This window comes from Excalfactoria chinensis, chromosome 17 (genome assembly GCF_039878825.1).
Source record: "Excalfactoria chinensis isolate bCotChi1 chromosome 17, bCotChi1.hap2, whole genome shotgun sequence".
Lineage (NCBI taxonomy): Eukaryota > Metazoa > Chordata > Aves > Galliformes > Phasianidae > Excalfactoria > Excalfactoria chinensis.
In genome coordinates, this window is record NC_092841.1 from 3,971,428 (window position 1) to 3,995,346 (window position 23,919).

A 23,919-nucleotide genomic window follows, 5' to 3' on the forward strand; every position below is an offset into this window, starting at 1 on the left:
ATGCTTCTCAGAGCCAGATCCCCACTACCCCCATCTAATGACTCCTCCCTCTGGTGTAAGCCACAGTGTGGAGCTCTGCCTGCCTGTGGGAGCTGCAGCCATTTGTGTCCCAGCTGCTCTCAGCCCGCATTGGTCTCTTTTAGCATCACGGCACGAGTCTCAAGGTGGAGCCAGAAATAGCAGTGTGTTGTGCTGTGCTGTGCTGTGCTGTGCTGGGCCTGGCTGGGCTGCAGGGCTTGGCTGGGGGACAGGCTGGTGCTGCAATGGGAAGCAGGCATAGAGCAGGAGGGGATGGAATCACACGAGGTTTGGGGCTGCTCGTCCCCACAGCTGATGACTGACACAGCGAGATGTCTGAGCTCACCTCCCTGCGCTCCCACACCAAGCTCAGCCCAGTCCCGGAGCAATGGAATCCAAGCTGTGGCAGCTCCATCTCCTCCAGATGCCGGCGGTGCTTCCACCACTTCCCAGCAGCGGTTTCCTGCAGTGGGATGAGCAAAGGCATATTTGGGAGCTGACTCATAGGCTGCAATGGGAACCACCTGGGGGACGGCTGCTCCCATAATAGGCACTGTATGGCATTTGCGATGCTCAGGACCCCCCTGAATTGCCCATTGCCCCCCCAGCTCTTCTCAGAACCCCCCCAGCCCCACTCAGGGCCACCCAGCCCTGCTCAGGACACACAAGCATTGTCCATTCAGCCCCAGCATTGCTCAGGTCCCCCAGCAGGGATGTACAGTAGGGATCTCAGGATGCCCCCAGCACAGCCTATTCCCCCCCAGCACACCTCAGGACCCCCCAGCACTGCCCATTCCCCCCACCGTTGTGTTTGCTGCCTTTTCACCTCTCTGTGCTCACAGAAGGCCCCGTCCCCGTGTGGGGCTGAGGCAGGTAGGCCTCAAGGGAAGCGCAGATGGCCGATGGGCACCATAGGACAACGAGGGGCCGTTCTGAGACAAAACACGGCTGGAGGACCCGCAAGGGGCGGGGGGGGACACTGAGGAGCCTGGCCGAGCTCTGCCGGCCGCATCGAGGTATTGAGGAGCGAAACTCCGCCTTTCTACGGCCGCCGCCTCAGGCAGCACAAGGAGCGTGGAGGACCCAGCGCCGCGCCCCGCCCTCCCGGCTATAGAGTGAGCGCAGAGCGTCCTCACGTCGCTTCCGCCGGCGCGGCGGCCATCTTGAGCACGGGCAGCAAAGCCGCTGTAGCTCTCAGACTGCGCCTGGCGTGTTTTGGAGGAGTGGGAGAAGCACCGCAGCTGCGAGACGGGCGTGAAGCCCGAAGAGCTCCCGCCGTGCTCACCCTCCTCCTCCTCCTCCTCCTCCTCATCATCATCAGGTACCGGCGCCGTTTACCCCTCTCCCCGCTGTGGGGGCAAAGCGCGGTGGCGGTGCCCTCACCCAAGATGGCGGCGGGGCCGGGGGCGGTCTCTTTCTGTGTGTCTCCCCGCGGACAAAATGGCGGCGGAGCTGCGCGGTTCCACACAGCTCCCACAGCTCCCACAGCACCGACAGCACCGACAGCCCGGGACCTGCGCCCACAGCCGCCCTCCCCCTGCCCTCCCCGGCCCTCCCCCACCACCAGCCCCAGCCGAGGCCCCGCGATGCGATGCGGTGCGGATCCCCCCGTGGGGCGGTGGGATGGTTTCTCTCCTCCTCCTTCCCACCCCTCAGTGGGCGGCGATAGCGGCGGGGAGGAAGAAAAAAAAAGGATGCCACGGAAGCTGCTGTTGCCTTATAAATCTGTTTTTCCTCCTTTCCGAGCTCCCAAAGGGCTGCATGACGGTGTGGCGATGAACGCGGCCAGAAGCGGCTATCGGGTTTTCTCGGCCAACTCCACAGCGGCCTGCACCGAGCTGGCCAAGCGCATCACCGAGTAAGTCAGCCCGGAGCCGGCAGCCCAACAGCCCCGCTCCGTGCTGAGGAGCTCCGAACAAGCCGTGGTGGTGCTCAACCAGCTCCGGAGCTGGTGTTAGTTTGGGAGGGGAGGAGGTGAACGTGTTGTTGTTGTGCTGGGAGCTGCGCTGCTCGGCGGGATGGTGGAATCACCGTCCCTTTAGGCGATGCAGAGCTGTGGGGATGCGGCACTGAGGGACCTGGGTTAGTGGGGGCAGCTGGACTCGGTCTGAGGGGGCTTCTCCAACCTTCATGATGTGCTCGAGGCTTTGTAAGGGGACTCGTGGCTTTGTGCTCTCAATAGAGCAGCATGCAGCCCCAGCCTGCAGTGGGTTTGTTGCTCCGTGGGCATTCTGGAAACAGGCAGCGTATGCTGACAAAGAAGAGTTGAGGGGTAGAAGTGTGTCCCTTGCTTTCACCTTGGCTTGGTGCTAATGGACACGCTGGGTCCTGCTCTATACGTGACAACACTTCACAGTGCAGCACTTGGAGCTCAGTTCCCACTCATGCTTTTGGGTTGGGTTGGGTTGGTTCAGGGGGCTTTTCTAGGCAGCAGGGATGTGCTGTTTTTTGTCAGCTGCTGTTCTAAAGCTGGATATTCTGCTTTAATCAGATACAGCTTATAGGAACCTGCTTCCAAAATAAGAGACTTTTATGCTTGTTGGCCCAGAGTGGAGGGTAGCATCCTTACCTCTGCCCATGCAGACTGCTACCTGCTGCAAGGCAGTGCTTAAACTGGAGATAGTGCTGAATACAGATGTGCTGCTGCCTTAAACTGAAAGAACATCCTGCTACTTCTCCAGCTAGCTTAATAAACAGTGCATTCGGTCCTTAGCACAGGTAATCTGCACAGAGCTGACTGTGCTGTTCGGCAGGGATCACTGGTGTCGATGGGACCAGCGTTGGATAATAGTGACAGGCTCCTATATGTGAGGTGGGGAGGCAAATCCTTGTGCTGGGCAAGGTGTTATTGGTTCACAGGTGGGTTGTTTTTATGCTCTATTTGGTCAGTTCCGTATCACTTTCCCTTCGTTGTTAAAACACTGAAAATAAAATCTGTATAAATATGTATTTTAAAGAAAGAAAACGTATTTTTTTTTGCTGCAACAGGTGGGACAAGGGAAGGCCTGTCCTGTTGCGTCAGCATGGGATATAACTGAAGTCCCCTGGGGATAGGGGACGAGCTCCAAGTTCTCGGGACTGAAAGAGCGAAGAGGCAATCTTTATTCTCGGCTCTCTGTCTCAAAAATAGCTCACTTTTCTCTATAGATGTAATGTGAAAAGACGCAGAGCAGGCTCCTGCAGGCTGTGGCACACAGCTGGCTGCGTGAGGTTTTAAGTGTCTGGAATTTCTTCCTGCCATAGGGAAGCACAGGCCCTGCCATGTGTGCTGGGGGCTGTAATCCCCTTCAGGTCTTGTAGTGATGCTCTGAGACGGAACAGCAGCAGGATCCAGAGTGACCTCCTGGCTGTGCTTCGTGATGTGAACTTCTGATAGAGGCAGGATGGGCTCCTTGCAGTGGTGAGGGTGCTGGATGCTTCAGCAGCGGTATGAGCACATGAATGTGTTGCACTGCTTTAAATGGGACTTAAAGCCATACTGTCTGTAAAACGAGGGCAGTGATCACTCAGATGTGTCAGAGGTCACGTGCGAGAGGGGTTTTGTTGGAGACAGATGTAAAACCTTTGAATAAGGTGGTTTTGTCCACAATGAAGTCTCCCAGAAACTCAATGGTATTTCTCAGCCTCTCGTGCCGTAGTTTCGTATTGACTTCCCTTAAGAGCTCAGGAGCTGTTTCAACACGTTTATAATGCATCCCTTGTTTTTTCAGGTTGCAAAAGATGTGCGAGTGCTGGCTTTGGCTTCCCACTGTGTCCCTTCCCAGCGCGTACTTTGCTGGGGGGTCAGTTGCACCTTTTAATAGAGTTGGAGCAGTCCTGTAAGGGTGAGTCTGTCCTCTAATATTGTGCGTTCTTTTAAAAGTGAGTTCGTTCATTCTTCAATGGCCTTCAGCGTAAATAGCGAAAGACCTTTAAAATAACACACAATATTAGGAGCTGGGCTGGTTGTGGGGTGAGGGCTGAAAGGTTGATTCAGCTTTCCTTTTGAGCTTTCATCTCTGGTAGTTTAGCTTCTGCCAGGAGGGAGGAGCTGGTGCTGACTCATGGGAGCCAAATGCTTTGTGAGGATTCTAATAGCTTCTTAGAATCAGGATGAGTGAAACATAAACAAATCGTTTGTTTTCTCCAATCTTGTAAATTGATGGGGGGCTCTTTGTTGAATCCTTTCCCTGAAGGAAGGAAAACTCTTGCTGTAATTAGGATGCTTGGCATCTGATTGCGTCTGCTAGGAAGAAAGGTAATTTCTGTGAGTAGTTCTTATCTCTGATGGACCTTGTGTGCTGCTGGGGAGGGAGAGGGAGGTCTTACAAGTCTATAAGAGATGAATTTAGATCTCCCTCTAGCTGCAGTGTTTGGCACACAGGGTATAACTACCGCATTCCCCTTACTGCTTGTGCTGGGTTGGAGTGCATCTGATGACTGAAGCTTGCTGATGTGTCCACATTGCTCCTGCAGGCCTGCGTTGTGTAGGACATGGTGTCATACGCTCCTTGCAGGCACAGAATATTTTACATGTGCATTTGCTTGCAGCACAGAACATGCTGGTGGTCTAAAGGTGAAAGCAATACTATAAACCTAAGTAATGCAGATTAATGAGGAAAAGATGGAGTCCTTTATTCTGATCTTTGGTCACAGAGCTCTGTATGCAGCAGTGAAACCAGTGCAGTGTTTTCTGAGGCAGAGCTGAAGGCAGATTCTGCTTCTGGAAGAGATGGTGTGTTAGGAGGGCTTGCAGTAACCTTTTTTGGCTGAAGGAAGGAGTGTTTTTGTTGGCATGGAAGTGATATCATCCTGCTTTCCTCTGTCTCCAGACTCTGCTGTTACTGCCTGGGAAGAGCTTGTTGTGATGCAGCATCAGGAGAGGAGCTGGCACCTGCTCCTTGCTGTCTTGGATACAGAAGCTCTCACTGAGGCAAGAAGCTGATAGATATGGCAGGGTAACACTGCACCAAAGATGTTTGGGCAGAGTGAAACGAACAACCAGTCAGACAGTGTGGTTGGAGGGAGTTAGAGATGGGACACAGTGCTGGAGTAGGGGCATTGTAGAGCGTGGAGTTGAGCTTTGAGGTTATCTGTGTGACTGGGGCATTAACACAGCTGGGCATCTGTGTGATAACTCTTTGTGCTGGTGTGATAACTCTTTGTGCTGACTGATGCCAGGTGTAGGGGCTGCTCAGTCCACAGAAACACACGGTAAGAGCAGGGCAGAATCTGTGCTGTGTGTGCACAGCTTTGGCAGTGGCTGGAACAAACGATGCACGTGCTGTGTCCTAGTGGCAGATGGATGGCATAGGCTGTTCCAGAATCCACTTGTGCTGTGTGGATGGAGAGAGGTAAGGGGCTGAAATGGTTATAATGCTTTCAGAGCAGATTGCTGCGTATACAGAACAGTGCTTTGTTTCCTTCTCTGGTCCTTGAAGGAGGAGGTTAGGAAAGGCATCCCGGAGCTGCTGCTGTGTTAGCTGCACGATTTGACTGTGATCCTTAAGGATTTGCTTCAGTATTGAAACAAAACACTGCAAGTGAATTTACATCTCACGTTTTGATTCATCAAGTCTTTTTCATTGATTGTCCTTTGTCTCAGGAGCCTGGTGCTGTGGTCTCTGACAGCCTTCAGAAGAGCACTTTAAAGGCCGATAGGACCTTGGTTCTTTTCCTGCAGTCCTGCAGCACGTCACTTCCTTATTGAGCTCCAAATGGCTTCTGGGGTGTTCGCATCTAAACTGCACTCAACACAGGTCTTACAGTCTTGTATCCACAGCTTAATATCTTCTTGGCACCTGCTGAGACTTGAGGAAGTTAGATCATAGCAAGGGATATGACAGATCAATATACGTTTCGTACTAATTGTATTGAGTAAATAGTTTTTAAAGGCATAAAAAGAGATTTTTCTCTTGCATTCCAGCAGGTCCCAGAGGAACTGAGTCAGTGGCAGAGCTGGTCCAAGGACTGCAGGGCAGCAGGGAGTGAGGCCTTTTGGGAGCTGTGAAACCTTGCATGGAAACAGCATTAAAATCCTGAAGAGATGGAGCAGCCTGGAGCAGCAGCATCTCTTCACAGGGCCCGGTGGGCTGTACACAGCTGTTGGAGCACATCCCACCTCTGAAGACTGATGGTTTTTAAAAGCAAAGCCAACACCAAACCAAGTTCCTATCTCTGGGGTGGAGAAGGGAGCTGGGAGTGCCCTGAACTGTGGTACTGGCTTTCCTTAGTGAAGATCTGCCTGTGTCTGTGGTCACCTCCATTGGGTGGTTCGGACAGCCCTTCTTCATAGGGCTGAGCTCCTGTTGCCACACACAGAAGTTTTTGCTGTCAGTTTAATTCCTCTATTGCCTAAAGCAGTGAGCACTTGTGAACCTCTGCAAGGCGACGATTTAGAGGGCGAGGAGTTGGGAATGGATGTGAAAAAGGGAGAGGTGATGGGAAGTGGAAGCTGTCCTTTGGTCTCTTACACATGGTAAGAGGCTGTTTGGTGGTGCAGGGTGTGCTCTGCCCTCGGCTTCTGTGTCAGTCTTCCTTTTGACGCAAGCCCCGTGCAATTTGCTGCTTTACAGCAGGAGCTGAAGGAACAGCCCTCCACTTTTAGTAGCCTGGACTAAGTCTAGGTTTTATCAGACTCCTCCTCAGGCTGAAGTCTCTGATTGTGCAAAGCCTTCTGCATCAGATAGAGTGAAAGGTGCGCCGCTGAGTAAACACACCTCAGCTTGGAGCACTTTGGAGCTGCCCGCTGGTCCTCCTGCTGTGTCTGCAGCTCAGATCATCACAGAACACTGCAGGCAGGGTTGATGTATGACTTTATGGACAGTTTTATCTCATATCCTTCCTATTGCTGCCTCTCTTGTTTATTTGCAATCAACGGTTGGGGCAGACGTTTTATTTATTGTCTGGCCAGAGCAATCTACTACTGCTTGTGCCAGTTGGCTGCTGCTTACTGTCTCTTCTGCTGTTATCTGCATCCAGCTTTGATAAGCTGAGCTGTTTTGTGTCCCTCTTTCCATCAGGAAGCAAACTTGCCGTTCCTATTTCTCGCTCCAGCAGCGCAGATACTGCATTGCTGTTGTGCTGTCTGAATTGAGGAGCACTGGGCTCTCTTTTCTTCTCCAGCACAGTTGGGATCTTTCTGGCTTACATCCTCACCGAGTGTCACAAACACTGAGCGTGCCACCATTGAGGGGTGTTTTGCAGAGGTATTTCCAGCTGGATGGTTCCTGAAGCTTTCCCTCCTGTCATGAGCTGCAGGGCTGACCAAGGGCATCTGCATGTTGTGCTAATGGAGGATTTTTCCAGCAGTGCAGCATACAGTGAAGTCAGGGCACATGTGCCTCCAGAAAGAGCTTGTGAGACGTGCTGTGTGGTCACGGAGAAACGAGTGAATCATTCAGCGTTTACCCACACATTGATTTGTTCTGTGTGTGTGATTGTCCAGCTTGTTTCCACTCGGATGCTTTAGCAGTGATTGGGCTGCACGTTAATGTTAGCAAATGCATTGCAGTTATCAGAAGGATTGCAGGATCCCAAGGGGCAGCAGGGAGTGTCTGGCAGATCTATGTGCAAACCTCACCTTTGATGTACACAGACTTGGTCCTGGAGATCTTGGATCTTGGCTTTGTGTTGCTGCTGTTTTCCACAGCATGGGACCAGACAGAAAAGCTGCAGTAGAGGTCTGGGTGGATTTCTTGCTTTGGTCTGCACAGCACCTGCATGTGCTGCAGCGGATTCCCAGGCTGGGCTGAGTCTGCACATAACCACCCACATCCACAGTTTACTCACCAGCCTCAGTCCTGACAAGACGTGCTGCCAAACATGTGCACCAAGTGCTTTGTAACCAGTGCAGCAAGCGTGTTGTGTTGGAGTTGGCACTGCTGTGCTGGTCTCATCGCTTTCTAGGACAGCTTCTGGCTGATGTTTTCAACCTGGTGGCTCACAGCTGAGTCCAGAAGCCGCTGGTTGGCCAGCAGCATGCTGGTGTTGAACACACCTGTCTCTAAATAGGTATTAATGCATTGCTTGTCAGCAGGGTTAAATCCAAAGTGTTGCCTGAGGTTATAGTTGGCACTATGGAGTGTTTTAAAAACGCTCTTCAAAATGAGTCATTATTATAAAACAAATGCAATTAAACAGAATAAAAGAGGGCTGCTCCTGCTGCTCAGGTGAAACCGGAGCCAGACCAATGCATTGACCAAGGGGTCAATGGCTGATGAGGATGGAAAGCAGGCAACAGCCCTGCAGTCACACAGGGTGTGTGTTTGGGCAGCTGAGCCCATGAGTGCATGCCCATGTGAATGGGGATGCTGTGTTGCTCTGCAGCTCGGCTGCTACATTTGGGTCCTCGTTAGGCAGTGCTTTGCTTTGTCAGCATGCACACAGGTGGGCTCATCTGCTCTGCACGGTGATCTGCTCAGTGCTTCCAGTTTGAATTTCCTTTTCTTTTTCTCCAGGCGTCTCGGTGCTGAGTTGGGGAAGTCTGTGGTGTACCAGGAAACCAATGGAGGTAAGAGAACTCTAGTATTTGCAAGCCTGTTTTGGGCTCATTTTAGCCATGTGGATAGATAGATCTGTTGGCTAAACCTGCCTGGTAAGTGCAGTGATTCATCTCTGATGTTACTCCTGATCCTGGCAGTGTTAAACTTCTGCATTTAACCTTAGGTGAACCAATTAAGTGTGTTATGACCTTGTTTCCTGACTGTCAGCTGTCTCATCTGACATAGATTCCTCCATCAGCTGTTAGTAGCTGCAAAATACGTGCTGTGGTGCTTAGGAAACCATCTTCCAAGTTGAAGTAATGGCCTTCTTTCTGAGTGTCTGCCTTGCAAAATTTAAGTCATTCACTTCTCCCAGTCCTCCCGTTACTACAGGCAGGTTATGGGCACCTGCTTCTCTTTCAAGAGTACAGGTTTGTGGCTCTGCTGGCGGCTGTTTTCATCTCTTTAAGTTTAGCAAGTGCCCATTTTCAGATATCCTTGCTGGTTTGAAGCACAAGGATGCTGTCTGCCAGGACAGGCAGGCTATGTGTAAACCTTTGTGCAGCTATGATGAGATTGTCTGTGTTCATGCTACTGAGAGTTTCCTGCCCTCTGGGCTTAGTTTTAAATCAGGCTGCTTGCTTCAAGGCCTGAAGTCATTCCTCATCACTGCACAACAGATCATTCTCCTTTCGTCAGAGTCCCTTAAGGCTGCTGCAGATGTCTGGGCGATTAGACTCTGAATTCTCTGGTTGTGAAGATGGGGGAGTCCTCCCTGTCAGCACTGCTGCTGGTGTGGTGGTGGGCTCTCCAGCCTGCACAGAGCTGGCCCTGTAAGCTGCAAACGAGCCAGGTTAATGTCTTGGTGGTACTGGGGAGGATGTTCTTATCTAGTAAATGTGGTACTGACAGCTTTCAGCCCTCAGCACAGAGACATGAAAAGGATCTCTCATTAGGAGTTAAGTAATGGTAACAAGGATTCAGCCTACTTTCACGTTGTAAATACGGCTAACTCACCAGTATGGAATGCCAGCTCCTTGCTTCCCAGGACATTTGGAATATCCACTTAGCTCCCCTTGTATGCATGGTGTAAGTGTATGTATGTGGGAGAAAGGAGCAGTTCCTGCTGTCTTCACTGATTTATGGGCCAAGTTGCCTTCTCACTGGAAATCTGATATTTGGGACTAAAACTGTGTTTTTCATCCTATCCAGAAACAAGAGTTGAAATAAAAGAATCTGTCCGGGGACAGGATATCTTCATTATACAGACCATCCCCAGGTAAGGGTTGGTGTGACTTAGCTTCATGACAGTGCTGTGGTTTTGATTTCTGGTTCAGCGGGTGCTTGCTAGCCATTAGCTGGCATGTTAATGTCTCTTTCCACTATTGGTGTTGCTTTGACTTAATTTAAGACACAACACAGTGTTAAGCTGTTAAAAATCCCAGAGGGTCACTTACACCATGGTGAGAGCTGAGAAGCTTCCCATCAAATAGCATGTTTGTCACCTGAGGCAAGAACAAGTATGATGTATGATGGGTCTAAATGAAACATCCCTGGTCTGTGCGGTGATCTCCTTGTAGGATCAGTTCCTTGGTGATTTTTGACTGCTATTTTCACTTCAGGATGTGTAATTCCCTCTGCCTCAGTTACCCAGCAGCAGAGCCAGCAATGAAACATCAGTGATGGCTCTTGTAACAAGCTGGGTTGCTCTTCCCCTTTCACTATAGTGGTGTAAAACTCAGATGGAAACCCTCAGCTTCCCTTATCTACTGTTGTAGTTCTTAATGGTGATATGCTGTTTTCAGAGATGAGGCATTGATAGCAGGCAAGAACAAAAGTATTCGTGCAGTGATGGCTTTCCCCAAGTTACCAAATTCTGCTCCGATTTTGGAGATGACGAGGTATGATAAGAACCAGAGTTCAAGCAGGTAGCAGAATAACCTGGGAACCAATATTTTCCCAGCTTGCCAAAGAAGTACAATCCACTGGGAATTCAAGTTCATTTCCTCTTTGTAATGCTTGGCCTGTTGTTAAAGGAAACAGTAGGACTATAAGGTCAGCTTGCTCTCTCCTGGAGTGCCTCTTGGAGGCTGCTATGTTTTCCTAGAGCTCCTCTCTCTTGAGAGATGTTTTGAGTGTTTCCTCCCCCAGGGAGCAGCTAAATCTCCATGAGAAGAGAACCCGCTGATGCAGGATTGTGTTTCAGGTGAATGGTGCCATTCTGTCCTCCCTGGGGAGAGAGTTCTCTGAAATAACTTGTAACTGAGAGCTTTGTAAACATGAGACAGGTAAGGTAAGAGAGACAACTCAGACTAACAATGATTTTTTTGGGAGGGGAAAACCTCTTTTGCCCTCAAATTGTCAATCCATTTGTTTTTCTGTAAGCTGAACTGAGTGTTTCCAGGTCAGAGAATGGGTCCTTGTAGCAGAAATGCTCAGCTCCTCCAGATGACGAGCCACTGTTGTATAGACAAGTCATCTGTTATTCTTCAGCTGCAGCTGTGCTTCGCTGCATTGCTTGAGAGGACAGGTTCAAGGACATCTCCATTTTGCAGAGGGTTTGGGGGAGCTTTTAAATAGAGTAAAATCAGCAGTTTTGGATAACCTGAAAGTAGGACTTCCACACTTATTAGCAGTTTGAAAAGCAAGCAACACAGTAGGAATTAATAGGAAGGGAATAGAGAGGGAAAACATCCACCGTCTGCATCTGAAGTGCACAAAGAGAACAGAAAGACCCAAATATTTGATATGAGCTCCCTGTCCAAAACGAATATTGCAGAAGTAAAGCAGTTACAGTGACAGGTATCATCTGAGGCTGTTAGTGTGTGGGTTTGCATTCGTATGAGGGAAAAATAAACACCTTGGTGCTGTTCAGGCAAAAATAAATAGCTTAGTACTGAGCAAGGGGGGGTGGGAAGTCTGTTAGAGGTATTTGGATTTGAGTGGCTTGGAACACGTCATAGAGGCTCTGTGAACAAGGTGTCAGGTTCAGAACACACCGAAGGGGGTGATACTTTCCATTATGAATTGTCTAGCCTCAGAATCTCCTTACTGCATAGAGCTGCCTGGACCAAGAGTGTGTCATATCGAAAAGCTGCTAGACAGATTGGTGGTGGTAGGGATGGGGAATACATTATGGACTATTAGGGACACAAAGAGCATCGACATTCCTCCTCCAGCACTCCCTGCTCTGGCACGTGGGGTTACTGCTACCAGCATCCCACAGCAGAACCAGGGCTGCTGGTACCTCATGGAATGAGGGTGGCCTCTTACAGAAGCAGTTCTGTCTGTTTTCTGGTCCTTCTGTTTCCTTTCAAAGTAACTTGAGAAGTGATCATAAAAAGTTTTGGGTTTCAGGGGTGACCTTCAAACAGACTTAAAGTTGGTCACTTTGTTTTTATACTGTACCGATAGCAGAATCATTTTCTCCTTTCCCAGCCGCACTGGCACGGCTGAAACAGCAAAGGGAAGAAGTGGTTCTTTGTTAGCTTGCTGTCCTACGTGGTGGGGGTTATGTTTTATGTAATTCTTGGCTGGGTGCTTCGGGGCCAACAGAGCTTTCTTGTGTGTGAGCAGCATTGTGCATGAGGGCTGCCAGAGCCAGCAGGAGAATAAAGAGGCACAGAGCACGCACAAATGAGGGGATGCAAATGGAGGCTAATTCCCAAAGGAATGGGGAGCAGAGGAGAAATGGAAGGAGTTGTAGATTTGTGATGTGTTGCACATGAAGAGGAGGAAGTGTCTGAGCTCTTGGGGTAGCCAAGATCAGGAGGATAACAGTCCTCAAGCAACATGTGGGTAACCTCCAGAAAGCTCTGCAGGGTTTGAGGATGCTCTGTGCTGCTCATTGCTCTGCTGCATGGCCAAGTCAGCTTCTGCTTCCTTACACTGCAGCTCTGCAGCACTGCCCTCCTGCTCTGGAGATGTAGTGTGCTGTTTGGGGCAGCTGGAAAACACGAGCAAGGGTGGATTCTTCAGTTTCCAAATGGTCTGGTGTTGCTCTATGATAATGAAGGCAACGTGAGGAGTTAGGGCTTCCCTTGGTGCTGGTTATAAGGAATTAAAAGTGCTTGACCAGTTTGTTTTTTTCCCCTTTCCAAAATGAATTCAGATGCAGATGAATGCACTCCTACCACACCTGTCACTGCGGTGAAGCTGACTGAAGATAGAGTTTTGTGTGTGTTCCTTCTTGTGGTTGGGGTTTATAATGCTGCTGTTACTTCAATCACAAGATGAGTTAGTGGGGGAAGAAAATGAGTGCCGTTGTTGTTGTGATGATGGAGGAAATCATCATACACCTCATCTCAGGAGACAAAAAGCTACATGCTGTCCCACAGCTTTTGTGCTGGAGTCAAATCCTGTGCATACAGCAGCTGATTGCAGTGTGCTGTGGCACAACAGAAGGAGCTGTAGGATTACAATGTGGGCCTGGCATAACGTAGAACACAATTTATATGTGAATGCTTGGTGAGGTGAGAGGGGTGTGGGTGTACTATGAAAGGGAATTGCAGTGGGGGGAAAAAAAGCCCTAATATTTGGAATGATTTTGAAACCTCATAGGGATGTGAATACTGCTGTGATGGAGCTGCTGATAATGGCTTATGCACTGAAGACTTCCTGTGCCAGGAACATCATTGGGGTCATCCCTTACTTCCCCTACAGCAAACAGAGCAAAATGAGGAAGAGAGGCTCCATAGTCTGCAAGCTGCTGGCTTCCATGCTCGCTAAGGCAGGTGAGTGCTGTGGGCATCCAGGGGGTGCCCATCCTTCTCTTGTCCCATCAGGTGTGTAGATGTGCTGCCAAACCTGGGGGATAGTTTTCTTCAGTTTATTCTTATTTCTTGAAGTCATGGCTGGGGAAGTGGCCTAGAAGTGTCACATTGAAAGTCACTGTCAGTCTGGTGCTGTGACTCCTGTTGCATTGCTATGGCTCTTATCACATCTTTGAAACTTTTTACATCACCTTCTTAAGCTTATTTTAACACGTGGCCCACTAGTCTGACTAACAGTGGAAGCAGTCTGCAAAGTGGAGATGTTCAGGGAACTCCAGCCATGAGGAAGTTGTCTCAATGAATTATCTTTGTTTTTGTTCTTAGGTTTAACACACATTATCACTATGGATCTTCATCAAAAGGAAATTCAAGGCTTCTTCAGCTTCCCTGTAGACAACCTGAGAGCATCCCCTTTCTTGATTCAGTACATACAGGAAGAAGTGAGGTTACTCTAGTTCTGTATATATCCACTTGTCTTTAAGCAGTAGTGGGGTTGAGGTGGTGTTTCTGCAGAGGTTGTGTTGTCAGGCTAGGTCAACTGTCCTGTTCATCTTTTTTTATTGTTATTATTTTTTCCTAAGGAAGAACCTCTTGCATGTTTTTCAAGTGGGAGAATGTTAACTTAGGTTGTGTGATTGTACTTGAAGAGAAATGGAGTTCTTGACCATAAGCAGAAGAGGAGCTTGAGCCCTCAGCTGAAGTTCATTGCTCTCTATGGAGCTGGTGCCATCTGAGAGATGCTATTTGTGCTCCTCCCTCTAATCACCTCTTAAACTGTCTGTTAAACTGTCTTTCCTTGCCTTTTGTTCTGCCGTGGATGTCTGACTGATCTGAATTATTGATAGGCTTGGGCTGTTCTCTGGAATGCTGAGCATCGGGGGCCTGAGGGTGGAGGTTGCATCTTCCAAATGCAAAGCTTATGATTTATGATGGTGTGGTGAGAGCAGTGCTTCTCCATGTGGGGGAGCCCTGGCTTTGGGCCTGCAGTGGGCCCATGTCTGGTGCAATTCACTGTTTAACCCACCCCCTTGCTCATTCTGAGCACAAGGCTAACACCTGCTCTGTGCAAGCTGAAGCCTTTGGTCCCAGAGCTTGTTGCTAAACATTCCTTTCCTTTGCTATACCCTGCATCTCAGGCAGCTGCAGTTAGCGCTGCAGGTGATGCCATAGCTTGTGGATGCCAGTAGTGAAAGGAGGCACTTAACTGCAGTCCTGTGCAAAGCAGGACCTGTGAAAAGGTTACATCATGTGTGGTCTTGCCAGTGTTAAACCTATTTGTATTGCGTTTTGCATAGAACATGCAATGAAGGTGTTGAAAAGGAGTGCAATTGCTTTGCAATTCTTCTTACCACAGAGTGAAGATTTGGGGGTGGGGGAAGCTGTTCTTCAGCTGCCTGTCAAATCAGTTATGAGTTCTCAAGAAGATCTTTACTTAAATAGGTGTTTGTTTGTTTTTTTATCACATCCAGATTCCAGATTATAGAAATGCAGTTATTGTGGCCAAGTCTCCTGATGCAGCTAAAAGGTAAATAGATTCTTTACTAGCTGGTTAAAAGTAGCTCAGAAAAAAATCTGGGCTGATGTCCTATATACTAGAGGGAGAATATGGGAGGGTGTGCAAATAGATCTTCAGTCTGATCCAAAAGGCTTTTGTGTCTGCAGACCTCAGTGCAGCCTTTGTTTGCCTGGTTGGATCTGGGAGAGGCCTGCTTCACTGGGCTGAGAAGCTGCAGCAGCCCAGCATCTTCCTGACACACTGTGTTTGTCCCACAGGGCTCAGTCTTATGCTGAGAGGCTGAGGCTGGGGCTGGCAGTGATCCACGGCGAGGCTCAGTGCACAGAGCAGGACATGGATGATGGACGTCACTCCCCTCCAATGGTCAAAAATGCAACTGTGCATCCTGGTCTGGAGCTGCCATGTAAGATTGAGCTTCTCTGCTTATCCTTGAGGAGGGAGGGGGGGGGGGAAAGATGCTCATAGATATAACCAACCTAGGGGCAGCTGGAAGAGTAGAATTTTCTCATGGAAAGATTGATGTTAGCAAATTGTTGGAGGAAGTACAGGGAGAAGTTCTTGTTTAACTCCTCCTGGCTTTTCAGAGCACCAGGATTGCTCCTGTTAGCTGTGTCAGACTAACAAACATCTGCTGGAAGTCTGCAGAATAACGAAGAACTCATTAAAACAGGAAAGAAGTCCAAAAGTGGAGTTAAGAAGGAAACAGACATTGAGACAGGCTGCTGTCCTCAACTTGGAGGGATGGGTTGGCCTTTGCTTTCCCCTCTTGTTCCAGCCATCATTACTACTGGAAGCTTTCTTCATCTTGAGAGCCATGTAGTCACCTTGCAGTGTCTGCTTTGGCACAGTTTTGATGGTTGTGTGGCCAGTGTGAGCAGGTTCTCAAGGAGCATTGTTGAACTGGTTCCTGTGCTCTTGCTATCGATTGATAAGCTGCTGACTTGAGAGCACAGTGCAAAGAAAACAGCAGGAAATGTACTCTGGGAAAAGCAGTCTGTTTAGCATTGCTTGTATTCTTGCAACAGCAGCAGTCAGACAATAACAGTACAGTCAAAGTCCAGCTCCTGTCTGGAAGGGTTTTAGTTTTCTAGGTAAGTGGTGATAGGACAGGAATGATGGGGGCAGTGAATGTGGCTGGGAACTGACTGTGGGAAATGCAGCATGCTGCTGTGTGTGATCAAGAGCTATCCATCAGGCAGCCCAGCTTGATTATACTGGTTGTAGCTAGGGCTACTGATAAGCAGCTCCTCTTGTCTTTTGAAGTCTGGGGAGAGAACATCCAACCAGTTTGAGGACAAGTCTGGGAGGAGGAAGGCGAGTAAGACTGCAGGCATTTTACATTAGCCCTGTGCTGCTTGCCATCATGAAATCACTTAAACAAAGCTTATGTTACTGGTGAAACTCCTCCTGGGCCTTGGGGGACAGGTGGGGTTTGGCAGTGAAGTTTGGAATTTCATCTTGCTTGTCTCCTTTCTGATAGGAGATTTCTTCATGCACTTGCAGCAAAGCAGGAATTTGCATGGTTGCTCTTGGCCTTTTGCTTTCTGTCCTACTCCGAAGGGGATTCCATCCTCCAGGGTGTCACATCTATCTGCTGTCAGGGAATAGATGCAACTGTGTCACATCAAGGAATCTCAGCTGTGGAAGCTGCTGCTGCTGGACAGCCCCATGAGTGTTCGCTCACACAGCAATTTGCCTTTGTCCAACTCGGTTTTGATTTCAGTAGGAGAATGTTTTCAGTCTTCAGCTATCCAAACAAACTAATTTGCTGTGTACCAGCACTGTTCACCTCCTGCAGAAGCTCTGCACTTGACCTTACATTCCTGCATGCCCAGCCAATCAAGCTGTAGCTCAGTAGCTATCTGTCATGGGGGTGGGAGGGTTATGGTACAATCTTGTCCAAAACTCTCCAAAGAAAGCTGTTTTTCTCTCCTGTTTTCTAACCTTACTAGATGCCTGGTTTTGAGTGTGTGTGCTGGGCTCTGTTACTGGAGGATGCTGAGGCAGTACCTGTCTGAGGGCAGTCTGTAAGCTGCTGCTGAATCCTACCTGTCTTGCATCCTCTGCCACCCATCTGCTATCTATGCGGCAGGGTTAAGGATGGCAGTGCTGTGAGTCTGGTACACCTCCCTTCCTGTCTGATTCAATTGTTAGAAAGGTGTCTTCCCACCTCGAGTGGCACATAAAATAAAACCCTTGATCAGCTCTTCCTGCCTTATACCATCACCAGCAATCTCAGAGTCACAAGGTTTGACGACAGAGTGGAGTGAAACGTGGCTTAGCTACGTGTGTGTTTGTGGAACTGGCCAGAAAAACCTCAGGCTGCCAAACCAGTCAGTCTGCAGCTCTGCCTGGCTCAGGTATCACAAACACTTGGGAAGAAGTGGCAGTGCTCCTGGGGGCTTGCTGAGCCTGAGGGCCCCGCTGTGGGCTGCATGCATGTTGGTGTGGAGCATCCTCTCTCTTGTCTCCACAGTTTGGTGCTCCAGGGGCACTGCCACAGCCAGAAATGAGGTAGAACCCAAGGCTGGGAGCAGTCCCAGAGCCTTACAGCAGTTATGCTTTCTGCAATTCCCTGTGGGCTTTCTAGTGAATTGGCCAGGCTCCTGCAGCTGGCACGCACCTCTCCTCTCTGTCCTAATAGCAGCGATCACGTGCCTTTAATTAATAATTGTTATGCAGCATCGTGGCTTATTTGCTTTCCTGAGAGCGTGACCCGATGCGATGCTCTGATCAGGTGGCATGTGGAGCTATTGCAGGAGTGCCAGAGGTGTTTCCAGACAAGCTTCCTCAAGTGCTGTGCTGAAGTGGCAGCAAGAGCTCCAAGTGTTTGTCACTCAAACATCAGAAATCAGAGCCTTTGAGGTAGGATACCACTCTGAGGTTGTGCTCTTTGGTTGTGCACTCAAAGCTTGCAGCTGGCTTGGGGCTGTGCTGCAACAAACACACGTGGAAACTTTACATGCTCACCTTAAAGGAAAGGTGCAGAGCACCACCTGTTAATTGTGTTTCTCTAGGATTGAAATTGGGTACTTTCTACATAGAGGCAATGGTCAACTTCAAACCCAGAGCCCAGCAAGCTGCTGTGGAAGAAGACAGTTGGGTGGGAGTACTGGGGTGACCCTGGGACTGTTCCCACATCCTCCCCATGTTCAGACTGGGGTGCAGGAGTGTCACCTGTCCTTCCAGGTCTGTCTCTCTATGTTACAGTTTTGGAGGAGCCTTTAGTTCACAGCTTGTGTGTTTAATGCACTGTTATTTTACCCAGTGATTTTTGCTTTGAGACACATGATGATAACGTTCAGCTCCAAACAGAATTTCTTTTAGCATTCCTTAACCCATTTTTTGACTGCTTAATTGAAACAATGGGTTTAAGCACCTGGGAATGCTGCTGCTTCGTGCCATGATCATCTCACCTCCAGCACGTGGTGCTTGGTGTGTATCACTCACAGCAGGATGATGGTGCAGGTTAGGCTGATGGGCTTCATTCCCCAGCACCCCCATGTTCTTTAAATCCTCGTGCTGTAAAAATGATGGTTGTTTTCTCTTGGATTCCTACCAGTACAGCAAGCAACTGTTCAGACTTTCCAGGAAAAAATAGCAGCACTTTTGAGCTAAACTCTCAATAGTCGAAGGGTTTTGTGTTTGGGAAGAGGCTGTTCTTCATTATTTGGAACCATTTTTGAAGCAAGTTGACCACGATAACCCTTGCATTCACTCTCATCACGTTGCAGCGATCAAAGTTCTCTTGCAATTTGATGTGGTTGGTTGTGGGTGGATCTTGGCTTGCAATTTTTTTCTTTTCTTTGCAGAGAAAATTGAACAAGGAAAAGGGAGAACATCTCTTTAGGATCCGGGTAGGTCGACACGTTGCCTACCATACTTTAAAAATAAAGCAAACTTTGAAATACAAGCCTTTCAAAGCAGACGAAAGATGTGAAGCACTGCTAACGTTGCTAGCTGCTTGGTTGGCCTTTGAGCATAGCAAGGAATATATTGGCTCCCTTGGTGCAATGGGAGGGCTCAGGTTTGCTCAACCTTCATGTGACCGTCAGTAAAACGGTGCTGAATTTCAGTTCCCTGTATCCATTAACTGTGGCTGAGAGTTTTCCCTATACCGGCTCTTGTAAACAGAGCTGGTGCTCCTTTGGGTGCACACACAGGCTGGAATGGCAGCCAGATGTAATCCTCTTGGGTTTTCTTCATAGCTCCCACCAGGAGTTTTGTTAATAACTAATCTGAGCAGGTAGGTAGTGCCTGTAATTGAAATTTATGGTCTGCTTATCTCTTCTGAAGCTTAATCCGAGTTTATTACAAGTTCTCCTCCTCCTCCTTCTCATAAGAATATTTTCCCTTCAGGATTTAGACGTGACTTTGCATTTGATAAGAGGCTCCAAAATAACAATGCAGAGACTGAGGAATGTGCACTGCATAGAGCAGTTAACCCTTAAGCCCGAGGGTAGCTGGGGTGTCGTTTGGATTCATGCTGCTTTGCAAGGAGTAACATTCCTCTGGACAAAGCAGAGTGACTGGGCAGCTGTTATGCAGTTCTGATAGGCATGAGGGAAACCAGCGAGCAGAGTTTGTTGTGTACATGAAGCAGCAGCACTGCACGTGAGTCTTTGGAGCTGTGGTCCTCATAACTGCTTTCATCACATCCCTCAGCGTGACTCACCCTGCTGTGCATGGACTGATGAGCTGTGGGAAGAGTTACTGGATCAGCCTGCTGTGCAGGATGGGGAGTTTCGTGTAGGTCTCCTCTGACCCAGGAGGGCTGAAATCAGTGCTCAGACAAGGCTTTGTGGTGGGCAGCAGTGTGAGTTATTGCATGGAAGCAGGTTGTCTTACGATAGATAGCAGAATGGTTTTCCTAGGTCTTAATACTCTGGATTCAAGAAGCTGTTTGACCAGAGTATTTGCAGGCCCAAAGTTTGCAAAGAGGAGCGTCCTTGGTGGGACACTTTGCTGCATTCCTTGGAGGCAATGTGAAAGCTGGGGGGTGCAGGCCTATGGCTGTTAGAAAACATGAGGTGTTCTTTACTGCAGTGGTTGGATCAGCCCAGATCATCGCCCGATGAAACTCTCATACCCACCACTGTGTCCTTTCCACGCTGTGAGTTTTCCTGCAGTGTTTACTGCCTACACAAGCACCCTCTGGCAAGTGGGAGGCATGGAGTATTGATAGCAACGTCCCCATCCAGTCCTGGAGCTGATTGCTGGCTGTATTGCATCTGAACAGTGCTTCCTAGTTTGTATCTCCTTCCTTTTTTTTTTCCCCCCATGGTGCTGCTGAAGGTTTATCAGGATGAAGGTTAAAGGCTGATCCAGGTGTAGTTTTTGCATGAGTTTTGTATGTGCAGAAGTAGAGTCAGGAAAGTGTGGAACCTCGTTTCCTGGTACATCTCCTCGCTGTGTGTCAGCATAGCTCATCAACATCTATTTCTGCTTCCACCTAACTGCTTGCACTGCGACTGTAGAACTGAGTTGGAACTGAATGTTATCCTGCTCTTTCTGTTAACCTGCTTATTCAGCAGATTCTGCTGCTGAAAGCTGCCTGGAGTTCCCTTTGCCTGTGCAGGTGTTGGTAGGGTGCTTCTGTTATCTGCCAGATCCCTGCATGTTTGGTGAGAGCAGAGAAAGCAGGCGGTCTGAGTCAAATCCTTGAGACAAACCAGTGAGGCCAGCCAGTGCAGAATGAAGCGTTATAATCCACGTGCCCTTTGAGAAGCGTTGTGCAAAGAAACCCATTTGCTGTTGATGAGGCTCCTCTCCTCAGGTCCCGTTTTGGAGCGCAGGCAGTCACTGTCGTTAGCCATAAACGAGGTCTGTGTTGTAGCACTCTTGCACAAAGCTCTGTTAGATGTCTGGAGCTGCTTCTGTCACAGAGATCAGTAGTTGGTCCCCGCTGAAGTCGCAAGTTTCATCTTCAGGCAGCAGTGCTATTTGTTTAAAGAGAAATGCAATGGTTAAGGCAGTGGTTACCCCCTTCGGTGGGTATCAGGATGATGTAAAGCACGTGTCTGTGCACCACCATAAGACTCTGCTAAGCGGGACTGTTGCAGTTTGACTCAAGGCTGACTGATTTCTTTTGTTTCTTTCTTCTTTAGTGATGATGGCCAAGGAGAAGCCACCAATAACTGTGGTTGGAGACGTCGGAGGAAGAATTGCCATCATTGTGGTACGAGCATGATGGAGAGGAGGGGGTGGGGGTGGTTTCCTTTCAATGTGTTTCCTTGAGCTGAGCTGTCCCTGAAGTTAGGAGGGGCTGCTGGTGTGTGATGGGAGCGTGATTGTTGCCACTTCTTTCTCTGGTTCTGCTGGTGACTTTGGTTTCTTTCTTCATTCTGAACTTTCTATTGAGGAACCATTCATAGCGCAGCCTTGGAAACCCCAAATCATCTTGTCCCCTTGAATCTGCAAGTATCAGCATCTGCTGATCTTCAACCAATGTAGTATATGTGAAGAGATCTCCTAAAGGATTTAAAACAAACAAAACACCTTGCTGAGCTTCTCATCCATCCCGTGCCTCGCTGCTGCGTAACAATTATCCTGCAGCTACTATTGCAAGGCTAAAATAACCCTGCTCAAGATAAGCTCTGTTCTGCATGTGTGTGCTGGGACTGCATTGTTTCCACAACACAATATTGGTGTTGTACAAAAGGAGCTGTAAGTGTGGTCTGTGCTATTCACAGACCTGGGTTTTGCAGCTGAAATAGCCTGAGGATTATTATTTTCCTTTGTTCATGACCAAAGCCGCATTGCTTTGCAGATCCATTCCTGCACTGCGGGCATGATAAGCTTCTGGGTTTGATGCTGTTTCTGTTTCTTCTCAGGATGACATCATTGATGACGTGGAAAGCTTTGTAGCTGCTGCAGAGATCCTGAAAGAGCGTGGAGCCTACAAGATCTTTGTGATGGCCACTCATGGGCTCCTGTCTGCAGATGCGCCCCGTCTCATAGAGGAGTCCTCCATTGATGAGGTGGGTATCAATTGGAACTGCGGAGGTGAGGCCTGGCTTTGGTGTCTGGATTAATTTAAGGCACTAAGAAATAGAAACTGAGCTTCTACCTCTGTCACTTACCTCATACCTGTGAAGTGATCACATGGGATGCTTTCATTTCTGGTTCTTCGTAGAGAACTGTGTGATGGGTAAATGTTCAGGTCAGGTTTGTGTCTCTGTGTGTGCATGTAGGTGAGTCATCCCTGCCTGGGCATTTCCCGCAGCACAGCTGGCTGTGTGGCTGCTTTCTCACAGTGCAGCCCTTCTGCCTCTCCCATTTCCCCAACTGATGATGGGTCACTGGGTGTTTTGTGGGGGAAAACACTTTGGACCTGGACCTCAGTGACAAAATGCATCAGATCCTGTGCTCTAAATGGACCCATCTGTCTGTGTGGTGGTAGCTGCCATAGAGTGCTGATCGTGATGGTCCCCTGAGCAGATGGTCTGTCACTTGGGGGGCACCATTTAGTTTAATCTCCTTGCTAACCTACAAGGATTCCTCGGGCTGTGTGTGTGCTGCTCCTGGAGCCAAGCTGGGATAGCAGCTCAGTGAGAACGAATGCATTGGCAGCACAGCTGATGGGCTTTTCTTTCTGACACCCCGTAGGTGGTGGTAACCAACACAGTTCCTCATGAGGTACAGAAGCTGCAGTGCCCCAAGATAAAGACTGTAGATATCAGCTTGATTCTCTCTGAAGCCATCCGACGGATCCACAACGGGGAGTCCATGGCCTATCTCTTCCGTAACATCACTGTTGATGATTAGACCTGCCCCTGTCCTGGCTCCCACAGGAGAAGGAACCAACCATGCATGAAAAGGCAATACCATAAATTATAGGTGTAACACAACCGTTTATTCTTGTAGGAGGGGTGGGAGTTCTCAGGGCATTCAGCCATGAGAGCCAATAGAAAAAGAACAACCTGACCAGCACTTTACAGTTGAACAGAAGAGGCCAGTGGCAGTGGGGAGGGTTCACAGCTTGGAGAGAGATGTGGAAATGAGGAAGGTTTGAATTCTTAAGCTCCTTTTATTATTGTTTTTTTAGTGTTATCTCTTGCTCTGAAGGGTGGGGGGGGAGGAGAAAAGCAAAAGGAAGAAAGGCTGCCAGCTTCTGAGAAAGGAATAGAGAGCACTCGTTGCTGCGTGTGCATTGCAAGAGGAAACAACGTTTGGGTTTCTGTTTCTGCTTGTGGCTTGCCTGAGGGAGAGCACAGAAACAAAGTGAGCTGGGCTGCCCTGCTCACTGCTAGCAGAGCAGAGTGCCAGCTGAGCACCCTCTGATCTCTTGCATGGCATTAACAAATGGCTTTCATCAGATCCAAGTTAGCGGAACAGCCAGAAAGGGGCAGCTCAGGGCACACGGTGCAGGGCAGCTCTGCTCCCCGTGACTGGGAACAAACTCCCACGTAGCTCCCAGCAGGGTGAGGGGTGGTGCTGGGCATTTCATTGTGTGAGCCTTGGGTCATCCCTGTGCTTCAGCGGGGAGTCATGCGAGGCTCTGGGTCGTCACTTGAACACTTTGCACTGCAAACCCAGGCGTGATTCCTGGAGCTGCCCAAAGCTGCTGAGTGGGGGCAGAACCTTCCTGGGTAGGGGGTTGGAACAGCATCTGCCTCCAGCACAGCTGGGCTTTCTGAAACAATAACACTCAACCTGCACTAAAAAGCATAGGGTTTCTCATTGGTGGTGCTTGCAGTGACCCCTTTGCCTTCTGAGCAGCTGCTGTGTCTGAACCACGAGGCTTTTGCTGTCCATAGGCTCCCTTGGCAGCTTGTTGCCTTCATCCACAGCAAAGCAGGACTTGCTCCTTCCTTCCTGGAGCTGTGAGCTGCTTGTGGAGGGCTGCAGCTCCATGCAAGGATCAACCCTAAACTGTCATCTTCCCCCTTAATGAAGCAAATAAACGCGCTCCAGTGCAACCTGTGCTACCTTCCGGCGCTGTGCTGAGCAAACCCTGCTGCGGGCAGCGTGTCCTGCCGCCCGTGGGCTGGTGGCTCCCGTTGCCCGTAGTGTTATGGCACAGTGGCATCGCGGTGACAACGAGCGGCTCCGGGTCACCGCGTCGCGTAGTAACGGAGAACGCTCCGCTCCCGTCTCCAGTAAACACCGACACGTGGGCGGCGGCCTCGACCAATGAGCTGCCGGGCTC

At 49.3% G+C, this 23,919-nt stretch overlaps 1 protein-coding gene across 6 annotated transcripts; it reads left to right on the forward strand.

The window, feature by feature from the left end:
• Positions 1-1,124: 1,124 nt before the first annotated feature.
• On the forward strand, positions 1,125-23,703 carry PRPSAP1 (phosphoribosyl pyrophosphate synthetase associated protein 1). 6 transcript variants are annotated; one of them, XM_072352328.1, is made up of 12 exons: positions 1,164-1,339; positions 1,765-1,876; positions 3,729-3,842; positions 8,457-8,509; positions 9,693-9,759; positions 13,041-13,213; positions 13,577-13,692; positions 14,722-14,777; positions 15,026-15,171; positions 20,876-20,946; positions 21,602-21,748; positions 22,377-23,703. In XM_072352328.1, exons 6-12 carry the CDS (start codon positions 13,060-13,062, stop codon positions 22,533-22,535), a joined length of 849 nt encoding a protein of 282 aa, XP_072208429.1. In that variant the 5' UTR covers positions 1,164-1,339; positions 1,765-1,876; positions 3,729-3,842; positions 8,457-8,509; positions 9,693-9,759; positions 13,041-13,059; the 3' UTR covers positions 22,536-23,703. The 6 variants fall into 6 exon arrangements, 5 of the variants coding, with proteins under 5 accessions (XP_072208427.1, XP_072208429.1, XP_072208424.1 ...); XM_072352326.1 differs by lacking the exon at positions 3,729-3,842 and having other exon boundaries at positions 1,125-1,339; XR_011905514.1 differs by lacking the exons at positions 1,164-1,339; positions 3,729-3,842 and adding an exon at positions 18,581-18,625 and having other exon boundaries at positions 1,590-1,876.
• Positions 23,704-23,919: the final 216 nt, after the last annotated feature.

Bases quoted from the DNA above. Each gene is read 5' to 3' on its own strand.
- PRPSAP1 (XM_072352323.1), top strand. From the start codon at position 1,605: ATGCGATGCGGTGCGGATCCCCCCGTGGGGCGGTGGGATGGTTTCTCT. The intron at 1,877-8,456 runs GTAAGTCAGCCC...CTTTTTCTCCAG, and splicing joins CTGGCCAAGCGCATCACCGA to GCGTCTCGGTGCTGAGTTGG. The intron at 15,172-20,875 runs GTAAGATTGAGC...TTTCTTCTTTAG, and splicing joins TCCTGGTCTGGAGCTGCCAT to TGATGATGGCCAAGGAGAAG.